Source organism: Balaenoptera musculus, chromosome 11, assembly GCF_009873245.2.
Source record: "Balaenoptera musculus isolate JJ_BM4_2016_0621 chromosome 11, mBalMus1.pri.v3, whole genome shotgun sequence".
Lineage (NCBI taxonomy): Eukaryota > Metazoa > Chordata > Mammalia > Artiodactyla > Balaenopteridae > Balaenoptera > Balaenoptera musculus.
The window spans coordinates 52,720,266-52,738,197 of NC_045795.1; the positions used below are offsets into that span (position 1 = coordinate 52,720,266).

Sequence of the window (17,932 nt, forward strand, 5' to 3'; positions counted from 1 at the left end):
TTCTATTCAGCAGAGTATTGGAAGTCCTAGCCATAGGATTCAGACAAGAAAACGAAATAAAAGGTATCCAAATTGGAAGGGAAGAGGTAAAACTGTCACTATATGCAGATGACATGACACTATGCAGAGAACCCTAAGGACTCCACACAAAAACTACCAGATCTAATAAATGAATACAGCAAAGTAGCTGGATACAAGAGTAACATTCAGAAATCAGTTACGTTTCTTTACACTAACAATGAAATACCAGAAAGGAAAGTAAAAAAACAGTACCTTTTAAAACTGCACCCAAAAAAAAAACAACCTAGGAATAAATTTGACCAAGGAGGTGAAAGACTTATAATTATATCCCATGTTCTTGGATTGGAAGAATTAATATTGTTAAAATGACCATACTACCCAAAGCAATCTATAGATTGAATGTAATCCCTATCAAATTACCCATGACATTTTTCACAGAGCTAGAACAAATAATCCAAAAATTTGTACGGAACCATAAAAGACCCAGAATTGCCAAAGCAATCCTGAGGAAAAAAAAAAAAAAGCAGGAGGCATAACTCTCCCAGACTTCAGACAATACTACAAAGCTACAGTAATCAAAACAATATGGAATTGGTACAAATACAGACATATGGATCAATGGAATAGAATAGAGAGCCCAGAAATAAATCCACACACCTATGGCCAATTAATCTTCGACAAAGGAGGCAAGAATATAAAATGGGAAAAAGACAGTCTCTTCAGCAAGTGGTGCTGGGCAAGTTGGACAGCTGCATGTAAATCAATGAAGTTAGAAAACACCCTCACACCATGCACAAAAATAAACTCAAAATGGTTTAAAGACAAACATATGACACCATAAAACTCCTAGAAGACAGTATACGCAAAACATTCTCTGACATAAATTGTACCAATGTTTTCTTAGGTCAGTCTCTCAAAGCAATAGAAATAAAAACAAAAATAAAAAAATGGGATCTAATCAAACTTACAAGACTCTGCATAGCAAAGGAAACTATTAAAAAAAAACAAAAACAAAAAACAAAACCACAATCTATGGAACAGGAGAAAATATCTGCAAATGATGTGATGCCACAAGGGCTGAATCTCCAAAATACACAAACAGCTCATACAACTCTACAGCAAAAAAACAAACAACCCAATCGAAAAATGGGCATAAGACCTTAACAGACATTTCTCCAAAGAAGACATACAGATGACCAGTAGGCATATGAAAAGATGCTCAATGTCACTGATTATTAGAGAAATGCAAATCAAAACTACCATCAGGTGTCACCCCACACAGGTCAGAATGGCCATCATTAAAAAGTCTACAAACAACAAATGTTGGAGAGGGTGTGAAGAAAAGGAAACCCTCCTACACTTTTGGTGGGAATGTAAGCTGGTGCAGCCACTATGGAAAACAGTATGGAGGTTCATCAGAAAACTAAAAATAGAATTACCATATGATCCAGCAATCCCACTCCTGGGCATATATCCAGACAAAACGATAATTCAAAAAGATAAGGCACCCCTATGTTCATAGCAGCACTATTCATAATAGCCAAGACATGGAAACAACCTAAATGTCCACCAACGGATGAATGGATAAAGAAGATGTGGTAAATATATAAAATGGAATACTACTCAGTCATAAAAAAGAACAAAATAATGCCATTGGCAGCTACACGGATGCAACTAGAGACTATCATACTAAGTGAAGTACGTCAGAAAGAGAAAGACAAATATGATATCACTTATATGTGGAATCTAAAATATGGCACAAATGAACTTATCTACAAAACAGAAACAGACTCACAGAGATCAGATTTGTGGTTGCCAAGGGGGGAGAGGGGGAGGGAGAGGGATGGACTTGGAGTCTGGGGTTGGTAGATGCAAACGATGACATTTAGAATGGATAAACAAGAAGGTCCTACTGTATAGCACAGAGAACTATATCCAATCTCTTGGGATAAATCATAATGGAAAAGAGTATGATAAAAAGAATGTATATATGTGTATAACTGAGTCACTTTGCTGTACAGCAGAGACTGGCACAATATTGTAAATCAACTATACTTCAATTAAAAAAAAAAAAGACACTTTGCTAGTAAGTCCGGACCTTTGTTAACTTATCAGTTTAAAAGAGGTGGGGTGAAAGACACTCAAGCAACATCTCAATCAGGTTCAAACTTAGCCTGAATCTAGGAAAAGCTATGGATCCTCTCTTTAGAAAAATATACATTCATTAAAAATTTGAAAATGATTTAGGGGATTCACAAAAAATCTTGGGTTCAGAACCTTTTGTCAAAATATAATGCTAGGAGATAAATGCTAGCAGAGAAACCTGTGAAAGAACTGTCTGATATTCATGTAAGTTTAAAGTATTATAATTTCTTTTTAAAAAGTGTATAAAAGTAGAATTTCTTTATGGTTACTCAAACGCATTTTTAATGATTATTCAAATATATGTTTTCAAAAATGCAGCCTGCATATGCAGTTCACTTTTCCACTTTTTTTTCCTTAAAAGGCTGGGAGAAATTAAGAGGTAAATTAACACAATTCTACAACCAAAAACATACTCACCATTAATACTGCAGGGAGCATAGTCACATGCCAGAAAATCACTTGCACTTATTATACTGATCATCATGAATGTGGGGTGTCAGCTGGGAGGGGGATACAAGGGAGCCTGCCAGGGTACTGGAAATACTGGACATAGGCAGTATTTTCAAGGGAATGATCTGTGTAAAAATTCATTGAGCTGTACACTTAAGACTTGTGGGGAATTCCCTGGTGGTCCAGAGGTTAGGGGTCCATGCTTCCACTGCAGGAGCCCCAGGTTAGATTCCTGGTTGGGGAACTAAGATTCCGCATGCTGGGCGATGTAGGGAAAAAAAAAAAAAAAAAAAAAAGACTTGTGCACACTACTGTAGATATTCAATAACTATTTTTTTAAAATTTAAGCTTGACCAAACTGACATTGAGCAAGTCTATCAACTGCTCTAAGCTTCTGTTTTTAAAATCTGTAATGGATCAATAACACTTCTCCTCAGGTTACTGTGGGAAATGAGACAACATATGTATAGTATTTAGTACACTGCTTCATACACAGTCAGCACTCTGTGAATGTAGGTCTAATACATTATCACTATAGATGGTGGACTGCAATTTTTATCAATGTGAGATGTCTTTATCCAGTTTAACAATAACAGTGATAAGTTATGGATATTCCCCCAGGCCAACAGACAGACATATCCAACGTTCTTTAAATAGACGGGTGTATGTGCACGTGCTCATTCATCCCATGGTATACATATAACTTATTCAACTATTCCCTAAATAAGAGAAATTCTGGTTATTTCCTTTTTTTGTCATTAGAAATAAAGCTACACTGAATATTGTAGCCTTGCCTCTACACTGTTTCTTCTGATATTTTTATAGCTAAAACAGATTACCATAGAGACTCTTAAGTTTCATATTTGAAAGAACCTTAAGTCTCAAATTGAATGCCTACCTAAACAAATCCTAAGATAATATTAACACCAAAATTAGAGTGTTGCCATAGGCTACAGATTAGAATTACCTGAAGTAAAACCTCATAAATTCTAAATTAATATGTTAAACGAAAAGTTAGAAGCTATTCTTCCACATTTCGGAATAATCACTAGTAAGTAGTCTAAAATCTATAGTTCCTTCCAAAAGTTTGAGGAATTAAAGAGTCTATTTAATGACAGAAAAATAATCAGAATATACTCTTAAGTGAATAGATGTTAATTCCCATTTTGTTGAAATAAAATAGATATACAGACAAGGAAACACACCTAGGACGTTAACTGGTTCTCCTGAGGGGGATGTAACTGAAGTCCATTTTCAGCTTTATCCCTGACATATTCCCCAATTTTTCTACGAAGTATGTACTATTTTTATAACAATAAAAACGTTCAATTCTTTTTAAAAATAAGAGTCCAACATGATTTCAGTATAGGTCTCCAACAAATGAATTCCTGCATAACTAAGTACTTTTGTTTATATTGGTAAGTCACATTGGCCAGTGCCCAAACTGCTGAGAGCACCTCAAAAAAAATCCTTTACTCTTTCCAACTGTATATCCTACCCTCACATCTCTATTTTCCATTCTGCCCACTCTCACTTTCATATCACCGTTAACATCGTGTTCTCATTAAGTGTAGACAAGACTTGACGCAGTTTACTTTAGCCACAGACTCCACCTTGCTGCAGTCTATTATCAGCACAAACCTGCTTCATTCCTGAGACCAAGTCCCTTGCTAGCTGGACTTCTGATTCATTCTCAAGTTCCACACTGAAACCATGTTCCTAAAAATAACTGACATCCTTTCTTACCTGCTCCTCCTTTGGATTTTGTCTAAAGAAATCCTGTAATAAATCTTGTTCCACAGACCCTCTTTGTGCAAATAAGTTTCCACAAATGATTGCTTTGTTGGCTCACACTAAAATTCCTACAATTTTACAACTAAAGTTGTAAAAATTGAGAAAAAGAATCTAATTTTCAATTATTACCATTAATCTAGGCTGCAATGCCAAAACAGTATTTCAGATTTTTGTGAACTCTTAAAGTGTGATGCGGCCGTACCAACCTTGGTTCAAGTACGTGAGCGTTTCGTCGTGCAGCTTCACGGCTGGTGACGTTGCTGCACACATCACATACTGGAAGGGCGGGTGTTTGGTTTCGTCATCCAATGGAAGGCTGGAATCTTCCTGCTTGAAAATTGGCAATGCCAAGACATCGCTGAAAAGCAAAAAAAAATCAACACTGACCTTATTCTGGGTTTAAAACATTTAAAAACATATAAAAATATTTAGGCGTAGTTTCTTTTAAAATTTAAGATCATATATGATGCATAGAATTAAAGAACTATTAATGCTAATCTGGCTCCCCCAAAAGATAGTTTTAATAAACCATACCTCTAGTGTGAGTTGGGGTGGGGGTGGGGGAGTGGTGCCTATGATTAGGCAGAGCATTAAAATAAGAAATATTTAAATTAAAATAAGAAATATTTAATAGTTAAGTCCAAACTACTGATAAAGAGATCAGGCTAATAATACATGTGATACAAAAAAAAAAAAAAAGTTACGTGAAAAAAATTAGTTAAAAACTTTAAACTCATTTCTATTAAAACATAAATAAAAGCAAGAGTACATAGCCACCTGCTTTGAAAGGTAGGTCACACTGGCACCATGAAATCACAAAGAAGCATTTGATTAAATGGTATTTTACAAAAAGTTCCCTGCTGGTCCTAGCTAAACGCTGAGAGCATAAAGCTTCATACTTAGTCTAAAACAATGGCTTCTTCTGAGAAGCAAACAGTAGCAGTAGAAACAGCTGCTATTTTTCCCCCCAAGAATAACTTGGGTCATTGATCGGGAGGGGGGTGGGGGGGTCTTCTGGGGTACTGTCTATATTCTGTTAACTTTGGTAGTTAAACACACATGGATGTGTTTGGTTTGCCTTTTAAAAAAAAAAAAAAGCAGCTGAGGTATAATTTACATACCACAAAATTCACCCTTTTAAAGTGTATAATTCAGTGGTTTTTTAATATATTCACAGAGTTGTACAGTCTTCACCACTATCTAATTCCAGAATATTTTCAGCACCTCAGAAAGAAATCTCATACCCTTAGCAGTCACTCCCTATCCTCCCACCCTGGCAACCACTGATTTGCTTTGTCTCTATGGATTTGCCTATTCTGGATATTTAATGCAAAAAGAATCATGTGGCCTTTTGTGACTCGCTTCTTTTAGTATGTTTTCAAGTCCATTCATGTTGTAGCATGTATCAGTACTTCATTCCTTTTTAAGGCCGAATGATATTCCATTGTATGAATATACCACATTCTGTTTATCCATCATTGGATGATGGACCTTTGGCTTGTTTCCATTTTTTTGATTATGAACAATGCTGCTATGAACACTTGCATGTATTTTTGTGTAGACATGTTTAATTCCCTTGGATATATACCTAGAAGTAGAATTGTTGGGTCATATGGTAACTCTTTACCTTTTTGAGAAACTGCCAAACTGTTTTACAAAGTGACTGCGCCATTTTACATTCCCACCATTAACATATGAAGGGTGGGTATTTCTTTTTTTGAGATAATTCACTGAGCTGTACATTTATATCTCGATGGTTTTTCTATGTCCATTCCTCAATAAAAGGTAAAATAGCAAAATATCCAAATGAATGAATAACTACTATAACAACAAGAACAGCAAAGGCTTGTCTGAACTGCTTATTTCTTCTTACAACCTGTTAACTGACTCAGATATCTGGTTAGCCCATTTTAATTAAATTCAATTTAAAAGCAAAATGTGGAAATAAATGAAATGAAAGGGAAACCCTCTATTCCCTCCTCCCACATACATTTCTATTAAAGCACCAGACTGATTAGTCAGGGACTGAATTACCCACTAATTCTCCTTCTCCTTTATTTATACCTAGGAACTGTCAAAACACTCCTAAGTCAAAAGTATAACTGAGGAACACATAGTCAGGAATGGTTCCCAGCCTTCCTCTAGGACAGGGATAAAAACCTTAGAGCAGATACAAAAACTTCTCAGGAAACTTACAAATGGTACTTTAAGACTCAGAGCAGCTCTCTTTATTAAAAACAACCATAGCAGTCAAAGTGGCTCCATGGTAGATGAAAATACATACATATTCTATGTCATATATATGTAAGTGTTTCAAGTTCTCTTGGTGAGAGAATTCCCTGGCGGTCCAGTGGTTAGGACTCCATGCTCTCACTGCTGAGGGCCTGGGTTCAATCCCTGGTCGGGGAACTAAAAGCCCACCAGCGACATGCTGCAGCCAAAAAAAAAAAAAAAAAAAAGTTCTCTTGGTGAGAAAGAAATAAAAAATAAGATGAGAGCTATAACTCAGATGCATTTAGTTAATTATACTAAAAAGTGACATGGAGAATAATTTTAAGATCTTAACGCTAACTGCTTGGGTTGATCATTACATACAGGTCATCAAAATAAGACATCAGACTGCATAAGAATGGCTATTTGTAAGTAAACTGTTACACATAGTAAATAAAATTTTATTTGCTTCAGATCCTAGAAGGCAACCACCATTTTATTCACTTGGTTATAGGCTACTATGCTCATGGTATGTGCTAAAAGACTCTTGAATAAACTTAACATATAAACACGTAGAGATCATTTGCTAATGAAATCCCAATTAATTTTTTACTTAATTAGAAAGAAAATGCATTCCAACCAACACAGCAGTCAGAGAAAGCCTCTTCACACAATATTCAGATCATTTCATTCCTTTGAACTCTCCCCATCAGCTCACTTTCGAACCCAGGGTCCCTACAAGGTCCGACAAGGCCCTACTCAATCTGCTCTTCTTTCCTTTTCACCTACCCACCCTCAGTCCCTCTGCCTCAGCCAGCCTCCTTCCCTACCTTTTCCAGGGCCTCTGCATTGGCCCCTCTTCTGCTGATGTCCTACTGGCTCATTTCATTCAAATGTCACCTTTCCAGTGACAACTGTAATCTTCCCATCTGTACTCCCAGTTTCCCCTTTCCTGCTCTATTTATCCACAAAGCGTTTCACTTTCCAACAGTATACGAGACTTATATTTGTATCCTCCATAAGTATATAACCACCCCCCAAATTGGTTTCTCTTCACTGACTAAATCCAGCATCTAGCACAAAGAAGGAGCTCAAATATCTGTTAAATTCATGAATGAACTGTAGCACTGATAATTATTAATAAAATGAAAAACTAGGTCTCCAGATAATCTAAGGTCATAATTTCTACCAGGCTGAGCCATAAGAAATTTCTGGTATTCAACTGATTTTGTCATCTCATATCCCAGACAGGTAGGCCACCCAGGGATCTGACAAGCAGATGAAAAGACTCAAGGCTTTGAATTATTCCAAGTAATTCTGAAATGCCAGTATCCAAAAATAACCAGGCACACAAAGACAAACACGACTTTAGGAGCGAGAACCAAGAGAAGACTCTGTCTGTTGGTATTCAGTTCTTTTCTGCCTTTGTTGCAGAGGGTTAGAGGCCTGAAAACTACATATACAAGACTTCTTGCCAGCTGGAATCTTCCTAGGTTGCTCCAAAGGGAAGAAGCACTGGTGGGAAAATAAAAGGGAGTGGGAAAGAGCAGAAGCAGGCAACCATAGCTGAAGGAGAGCTCAGGGTATCAGCAGCCATGCCTCCGGCAGCCAGCTCTCCTCCCTGAACCCTTCTAGCACCTTTGCAGTCAAATACTTCACTAAATCCTTCTATGCTTGAAACATCTCAGTGTTCTCTCTTTTCCTGATTGGACATAGACCAATACCGACCAAAGACTTCAAGATGCCAGAATTACTGAACCTGTATGATAAAATTAAGCTTACTCTGTTGAAAAAAATAAAAGATAAGCCTGAAAAGATCTGCAAGGAACAGGAAATTTCAAGGGACAGCAAACCTGTAAAGGAACAAATAGAATCTGGAGAACCAGAAGATAAAATTGCTAAAATTCAGAACTCACATTTAATAACAGCTCACAGAGAAATGAAGATATATAAGGAATCTGGAATATAGGTAAAAGAAGTTATCCAGAAGGCAGCATGGAGAGCAAAATGATAGAAAATGCAGAAGAGGTGTTAAGAAAGAAAAGACAAAGTGAAAGGATTTTACACTTAAGTCTCAGAAGAGAAAAGAATGAGGTAGAGGCAATATTTGAGATAAAGGGTAAGCAAATTCCAGAATTGATGAAATACACTAATTCACTGATTCAAGAACCCCAAATAACCAAAGCAACATAAATAATTTTAAAAACCACACCTAAATTCACCAAGAAAAACTTATAAGCCAGTACAGTCATGTGGAAGTTCAATTTTCTCAGTAAAGTACCAAGTATGGAAATCAACTGAGAGTAGGCCCTAGGAGGAAGAGTTGTGGGTCTGAGATGGAGCCACCCCATCCTTAAGGAGAGCTGGTAAGGAACTGGACTGGAGAGGGGCTGGACAAGGGCACTGAGGTGAGACCACTGAGCAGCAAAAGGATGCACTTGAGAGATGAGGTCATGCGCTTCCAGTGAGGCCCAATCAGTGCTTCCCTAGAGCCACATTCAGCTACCTAAGTAAAGAGGTGAAGAATCAGATTTAATCAGGGTTACAGTTTTATTAAAATAAAAAATAGGAGAGGGGAATAAAGCAAGAGGGGGCAAGGGAGACAAGGGTATATGCAGAAAGTAATTACAGTGATTGACCAGGGAAACTTAAACTGGCTGGGGAAGACAACAGGAGTTCAAGAGGGTAAGGAGCAGTGAACTGAGAGCAGCAGCAGTGACTGTAGATCTTAATGGGTTCAGTGATGGCAGGAGGAGGGTAATGACGGAGCGAGTGAAGGGCAGGGGGCAGCAGGTGAACTCTGAATTTGAGATTACAGGTCGGCTGCATGACTGGTAATGCCAAGGTCTAACCTATGACCATAGGATTGAGTAGCTGAGATCATGTCATTGTAAGAAAGATAATCAAGGAACAGAAGTGTCAGGCTACTGAAAGTCCCATTTAAATATCTTTTGAAATCACCAAGAATTAAGACAGTAGTAGTGGGGCTTCTTTGGTAGTGCAGTGGTTGGGAATCCACCTGCCAATGCAGGGGACAGGGGTTCAAGCCCTGGTCCGGGAAGATCCCACATGCCACAGAGCAACTAAGCCCGTGTGCCACAACTACTGAGCCTGCACTCTAGAGCCCGCGAGCCACAGCTACTGAGCCCGTGAGCCAAAACTACTGAAGCCCGCGCGACTAGAGCCCGTGCTCCGCAACAAGAGAAGCCACTGCAATGAGAGGCCCACACACTGCAACGAAGAGTAGCCCCCCACTTGCCGCAACTAGAGAAAACCCACGCACAGCAAAAAAGACCCAGTGCAGCCAAAAATAAATAAAATAAAATAAATAAATTAAAAAAAAATCTGGAACTTCTCCTACTCCTGACAAACAAGAATCAAGTGCACAAAAGGACTGGTCCAGTGTGCCCTAAAAAATGAGATACATGTCTAGGAGAGACTGATCAAAAAGAGAAGGCACTAATAAGTATGAGTAAAAAAGATATAACTAATGATATAAAAACTAATAAGATGAGAATATTAACAACTTTATGCCAACATATTTGAAAATATGGATAAGATGAATAACTCCCTGGAAAAGTAACACCAAAGTTTTCTTCAAGACATAAAAAGCAGGACTTCCCTGGTGGCTCAGTGGTTAAGAATCCACCTGCCAACGCAGGGGACACGGGTTCTATCCCTGGCCCTGGAAGATCCTACATGCCGCGAAGCAACTAAGCCCGCGTGCCCCAACTACTGACCCTGTGCTCTAGAGCCCGCGTGCCACAACTACTGAGCCCGCATGCCACAACTACTGAAGCCCACGTGCCTAGAGCCCGTGCTCTGCAACAAGAGAAGCCACCACAATGAGAAGCCCACACACCGTAATGAAGAGTAGCTCCTGCTCACCGCAACTAGAGAAAGCCAGCATGCAGCAACGCAGACCCAAAGCAGCCAAAAAAAAAAAAAAGACATAAAAAGCTTTAAAAAATCATCCTACAGAGACTGATATTGTGGTTAATATTCCCCCAGAGTAAACTTTCACAGGCAAGTTCTAGCAAACTTTCAATGGCAGCTCTTACACAAACCCTTCAACAGGACAGAAACAGAGGAAATACTTCCTAATTCATTTTATAAAGACTTTAGTAATTTTGAAATCAAAACTAGGTACAAGCAAAACTAGAAAAGAAAATGAGAAGTTCATTTCAGCTATAAAGATAGATGCAAAACTCCTAAATTGAGTATTAACAAGTCAAATCCAAGAGATAATGACAAACCATGACAAAACATGATCTAGTTGGGTATTCCCCAGGAACACAAGGACAGAATCCATAATCTGGAAACAGAACACCACATTTAGAACTTGATGGGCACTGGATTTATAACACAAGGGCAATATAAAGAGTTGAGAAGTAAACAGTCTTTTCAGTTATATTAGGTAAACTGCATATTCATACAAGGATAACTGCAATTAACTGGCCTCCTCTCATACTAAACCAAAGCAGAAGAAAAAAAACAAAACTCTAGAGAGATTATAAACTTAGATGGAATATGTAAAGTAGTAAATCTTCAGAGAAGACTATAAGAATATTTTTATACCCTCAGAGTAGGGAAAGACTAACTATAAATGAAAAGGCTGGTCAATCTGACCATACCCAAATCAAGAACTTCTGTTCAAAAGCCAACATAAAGGGAATTTCCCTTGCTTTCCTAGGCAAGCCAAGGAGTAGAAGAAAGTATCTGTGACATATATGCATAATCAAAGGCTAGTATCCAGAATATATAAAAAACTACAAGATAAAACAAAAGAACTGAATGAAAACAAAGGTACTGCCTTCAAAACTTGGGAGAGAGGGACTTCCCTGCTGGCGCAGTGGTTAAGAATCCGCCTGCCAATGCAGGGGACACGGGTTCGATCCCTGGTCCAGGAGGATCCCACATGCTGTGGAGCAACTAAGCCCATGTGCCACAACTACTGAGCCTGCGCTCTAGAGCCTGTGTGCCACAACTACGGAAGCCTGTGCGCCTAGAGCCCATGCTACACAAGAGAAGCCACCGAAATGAGAAGCCTGTGCACTGCAACGAAGAGTAGCCCCCACTCGTCACAACTAGAGAAAGCCCGTGCGCAGCAATGAAGACCCGACGCAGCCAAAAAAAAAAAAACCTTGGGAGAGAGACTTACAGATAAATATGTAGCCGTAAATGCATCTATTAGAAAACACACACCAAAAACCAAGGACAAAGCACCTAACTAAAGAAGGTGGAAAATAACAAGCGTAATCAAGACAAGAAGGAAGACCACAAAAATAAAAGAGAAAATGCAATAGAGAAGAAAAACAAAACCAAAATTTGATTTCTTACAAAATACTAGATATAGACAAACCTCTGAAATAGGTCACAGAAGAAGGAAAAGACACAAGCAATACATGGAGTGAAAGAAAGGAAGTAATCACAAACATCATGGAGATCAGTTAAAAAAAAAAAACTGGAAAAAAAATTCCCACAGCTGGGTAAGATAGATAAATTGTGTATTTCCTATGCCCATTAAATAAATTACACAGGCAGTCAAACATCTACTCATGCAAAAAAATTAAAAAAAATTAAAATCACCAAATGCTGTATTCCAGGTGAGCTTTACAAAACCTTGAAGAAACAGTTAAGTCCCACCTCACACAAAAATGTTTAGCTCATAAAGAGAAAGCTCTCCTGCTCACTTGAAGCTGATACAGCCTAAATGCTTTTTTAAAAGGACAGGAGAACCCAAAAAGAAAAGAGAAGAAAATTGAGGACCAATCTCAGTTATAAACAGAGACAACCTATTTATGAAACTTTGGAAGCATTCTCTAATCAGTAAGAAGACTGAAGATTCAAGTTCTTAGCGCTTCTAAACAACACTGCAGTGAAGGCTAGACCACACACTAAGGCAAGAAAATGAAATGTAAAGATTACACAGGAAGTGGGACTTCCCTGGTGGTCCAGTGGTTAAGCATCCATCTTGCAATGCAGGGGATGCTGGTTCGACCCCTGGTCGGGGAACTAAGATCCCACATGCCACAGCACGACTAAGCCCGTGCACCGCAATTACTAAGCCCACGTGCCGCAACTACAGAGCCCACATACCACAGCTGGAGAGAAGCCCACGCACTGCAAAGAAGAGCCCATGCGCCACAACTAAGACCCGACGCAGCCAAAAACTAAATATTAAAAAAAAAAAAAGATTACACAGGAAGAAATAAATCTATCATTATTTAAAGATATCAACTAGGAAATCTGAGATCCTACAAATTATTAGAACTAATAAGTTCAGCAAGATCCTGGAGAGAAGAAAAAGAGAAAAAAAAAGCTACAACAAGAAAAAAAAAAATATAGCATTCCCAACTGATTTTCCTCCTATCCAGAAAGATTACCTTCTTCTACCTTGAGAAGACTGCTCAGTTATTCATTGGTGGGCAGCCAAAGGGTGCAATGGGAAGAAGTGGAGGTCAGATCCCAACTCTGGAGCTTCAAATCCCAGCTCTGCCCTTTGTTGAGTGACACCGGGACTCTCTGAACTCTAGTTTGTTTTTAATTTAGTAGAATATATTTTAAGTATCCAAACTCTAGGCACACATTAGACCAGAGATTCTCAAAGTGTGGTCCATGGAATCCTGGGGAACCTGAGATTTTCAGGGGTTCAGGAGGTCAAACCTATTCTCAGAATAACACTGAACCATTATTTGCCTTTCTCAGTCAGTTGACATTTGCACAAAACCAATGGTGGTTAAAACTGCAGGTGCCTTGGCATGAATCAAGGCAGTGGCACCAAGCTACACTAGCAGTCATTGTATAAAAAGCATTAATTTTATTAAATATTGGTCCTTGGGTAGGTATAATGTATTTCTGCTGCATACCTAAGTGCAATGGTTGTCTCAAGGAAAAGTTTTTTATGAAACTATGATCTGTGAGCTGATCTAGCAGCTTCTCTCACAGAATATCATTTTTACTTGAAATAAATATTGACAAACTATGATTATTCATACCTGAGTATCTGACAGAAATTTCCTCAAAAATGAATAAAGCGAGCCTATCATTTCAAGGAAAACAACTGTGACAGCATTTGTTACTGATGACAAAATCTGCAGCCTCCACCATGTACTTTCTCTGATGGGACAGTGGTGATACTAAGGAATATGATTTTTTGATACTGCATAGAGAAAAATGTCAACATTTAGAAGATCTGTATAACTCAAGGAATCATTATTTTCCAAATAACCAATGCATGCATATTTCAAAATTACTCAGGGTAAGAGACCCAATCAAAGTTCAAAACAGACAAATTGATTCTAATGTAATAGTACAAAAAGTACATTGATACAGTTTCAGATTCCACACTGCAACTTTAAGAAACTACCACTTTTCAAGTGCTGGTATATTATCAGATGACTTTCCAAAATGATCTGAAAGGGCTATTAAAATAATCTCCCCTTTTCCAAACACATATCTACGTGAGGCTGGATTTTCTTCACGTATGTCAACCAAAACAATATATTCCGATAGCAGATAAGAGAATCCATCTGCTTTTCTACACCAAATATTAAAGAAATTTGCTTAAAGGAAAACATAGGCAGAACACTCTATGACATAAATCACAGCAAGATCCTTTTCGACCCACCTCCTAGAGAAATGGAAATAAAAACAAAAATAAACAAATCGGACCTAATGAAACTTAAAGCTTTTGCATAGCAAAGGAAACCATAAACAATACGAAACGACAACCCTCAGAATGGGAGAAAATATTTGCAAATGAAGCAACTGACAAAGGATGTATCTCCAAAATTTACAAGCAGCTTATGCAGCTCAATATTAAAAAAAAAAAAAACAACCCAATCCAAAAATGGGCAGAAGACATAAATAGACATTTCTCCAAAGAAGATAATACAGATTGCCAACAAACACACGAAAGAATGCTCAACATCATTTATCATTAGAGAAGTGCAAATCAAAACTACAATGAGGAATCACCTCACGCCAGTCAGAATAGCCATCATCAAAAAATCTACAAACAATAAATGCTGGAGAAGGTGTGGAGGAAAGGAACCCTCTTGCACTGCTGGTGGGAATGTAAATTGATACAGCCACTATGGAGAACAGTATGGAGGTTCCTTAAAAAACTAAAAACAGAACTACCATACGACCCAGCAATCCCACTACTGGGCACATACCCTGAGAAAACCATAATTCAAAAAGAGTCATGTATCACAATGTTCATTGCAGCTCTATTTACAATAGCCAGGACATGGAAGCAACCTAAGTGTCCATCGACAGATGAATGGATAAAGAAGATGTGGCATATATATACAATGGAATATTACTCAGCCATAAAAAGAAACGAAATTGAGTTATTTGTAGTGAGGTGGATGGACCCAGAGTCTGTCATACAGAGTGAAGTAAGTCAGAAAGAGAAAAACAAATACCGTATGCTAACACATATATATGGAATCTAAAAAAAAAATGGTTATGAAGAACCTAGGGGCAGGACGGGAATAAAGACGAAGACCTACTAGAGAATGGACTTGAGGACACGGGGAGGGGGAAGGGTAAGCTGGGACAAAGTGAGAGAGTGGCATGGACATATATACACTACCAAATGTAAAATAGATAGCTAGTGGGAAGCAGCCCCAGAGCACAGGGTGATCAGCTCAGTACTTTGTGACCACCTAGAGGGGTGGGATAGGGAGGATGGGAGAGAGGCAGACGCAAGAGGGAAGAGATATGGGGATATATGTGTATGCATAGCTGATTCACTTTGTTATACAGCAGAAACTAACACACCATTGTAAAGCAATTATACTCCAATAAAGATGTTAAAGAAAAAAAAGAAAGAAATTTGCAAGTGTAAGACAATACCACTCTTCTCACAAAGTGTTTTGTTTCCAAAAAAAGTTTTTTAATAAAATATATTGGGCTTCCCTGGTGGCGCAGTGGTTGAGAGTCTGCTTGCCGGTGCAGGGGACACGGGTTCGAGCCCTGGTCTGGGAGGATCCCACATACCACGGAGCAACTAGGCCCGTGAGCCACAATTACTGAGCCTGCGCGTCTGGAGCCTGTGCTCCGCAACAGGAGAGGCCGCGATAATGAGAGGCCCGCGCATCGCGATGAAGAGTGGCCCCCACTTGCCACAACTAGAGAAAGCCCTCGCACAGAAACGAAGACCCAACACAGCCATAAATAATTAATTAATTAAAAAAAAAATATATATATATATTTGTGGTAATATATAATGGTTTGTAATTATTTCAAATAAATTAATAAAATTTAAAAGTTCTTGATTATGAAGAGACTACAAAAGACACAGCATACCATTCTATTCAGGTAGACTGAGACAAAGTAATCTATAAATGAATGACATCAACAGTGGTCCTACTCTACTCAAAATCATTCTGCTGGGACTTCCCTGGCGGTCCAGTGGTTAAGACTCTGCACTTCCAATGCAGGGGGTGCGGGTTCAATCCTTGGTCGGGGAACTAGGATCCCACATGCTGCACAGCGTAGCCAAAAAATTAAAAAATAAAATAAAATAAAAGTGAGCCTTTAAAAATAATCATTCTGCTAAAATGACAGAGATCCTTTAAAAGCTAAATAGTATTCATAGGTATTCTATCGTTGCTTCCAAAAATTTTTTGTGTTTAAAAACAACGGTTCTGACCAGTACATAGCAGAAGTGTTGGAGTCATAAAAGAGATGGAAAGACTAAGGAATTGTTGTTGAAGAAGGTAAAGACTAAATGCAATATGGGATCCTAGATTGGAACCTGGACTAGAAAAAGGGCAATAGAGAAAAAAAACCTGTGAAATTCAAATGAATTTTGCACTTTAGGTAACAGTTCTGTACCAAGGTAGTTTTGAAGACTGTATTCTGGTTATGGAAGTAGGAGAAGCTGGGTAAAGGGTATATGTCAACTATCTACACAATCTTTTTAACTTGTAAACATAAACTCCTAACTCATAAACTCAGAAAGTTTAAAACAAAAAGACTCTACTACCAAGGTTCAACACAGAAGAGTTTCACATCCATGTATCAGATATGTCCCAAAGCAAGCAAAATAAATATTACAGAACTTCTTTTAAATTCAGTCACAGAACTTACAGCAAAAAAAGATGAACCATCAGATGGTATTTCCACCAAAAGTAAATGTACAAGTTGTCCTAGCAAACTAACAAGTGTCACTCTGATGAAACATATCACATTTATGAGACCGTATCAATAAACTACCAAGTTTCAAACAGCCCTGATTGAAGGGCATAAACTGTACTGAATCTTACTCTTAGTGCGGGGAGGGAACACCTGATTTTAAAAATTGAACAAAATAAAATCTATGGGCAAACAACAGGATGTACATAAATTAGCTGAGTGAGTTCTTAGTCTACATAAAAATTACTTTTTGAATATAAGGTTTCAATACTCAGCAAATGTTTTTCCAAGGCAATCAAAGTATATTATTAGAATCTATCCTTTAGAGCAGGGGTCAGCAAGCTACAGCCCAAAGGCCAAACGCAGCTGGCCTGTTTTTGTACAACCAGGACCTAAGAATGGTTTTTACATTTTTCTAAAGGGTTGTAAACAAACAAAACAGAGTGACAGAGACCCTCTGGCCTACAAAGCCTTAAATATTTGCTATCTGGCCTTTTATAGAAAAGATTTGCCAGTCCCTGCTGTAAGGTAATAACCAATATGGATACTATACTCTGAAGTGAGTATCTTTTTTTATCAACAATTTATTAAATTCTTTCAAGATTAAACCCAGAAAAAGTTTTTAAAATTTGAAATGAGAAATTTTATAGAAATTATTGCCAATTCTGAAAGCAGTCTCAGGTACCACCCTAATAAATTGTTCAAATTTCACTTATCCTGAAAATTTTCTATACTTCCAAGAAATGTCACCTACTCAAGGACATTCTGCTTTAGCATGAAACCCAAAGAAAATTATAAGCTATTAAGAGCTACATAATAAACCATATCCTTTGTAATCTTTTACTAACTTAACACTGATCAAAGTTGAAATTTTCCCATTACCTCAAAGGGTCTATAAACTGACATTTTAATCTTTCAGTCAATATAGAAAATCTGTCTTCACCCCAAAACAGTTTTGATTTAGCAAATTTTTGTAAACTATGAATGTACCTCTCACTTAAGAATATATAAAGTATACCTTTTGTTTCAAAACAGATGTATACCATAGTGAAGTTTAAGAGGGCTCAGACCAATACCCTTTGTAAAGTAATAATTTAATACTAAAAAAGTTTTTATGCATAAAGAATTCACATTACTTTTATTTTTCAAATTACTCGTTAAA

The 17,932-nt window shown here is 37.8% G+C and overlaps 1 protein-coding gene across 4 annotated transcripts in view; it reads right to left on the reverse strand.

The window, feature by feature from the left end:
* Positions 1–17,932, reverse strand: part of UBP1 (upstream binding protein 1) — a 67,803-nt gene that overhangs the window by 46,265 nt on the left and 3,606 nt on the right. For all 4 annotated transcript variants that reach the window (XR_005021773.1, XR_005021774.1, XM_036868232.1 and 1 more), the window contains exon 2: positions 4,617–4,768. Coding sequence is in view for 2 of the 4 variants with exons in the window: in XM_036868232.1 (XP_036724127.1) it covers positions 4,617–4,768 (152 nt within the window). In the remaining 2 variants the exon portion in view is untranslated. The remainder of the gene's footprint in view (positions 1–4,616; positions 4,769–17,932) is intronic.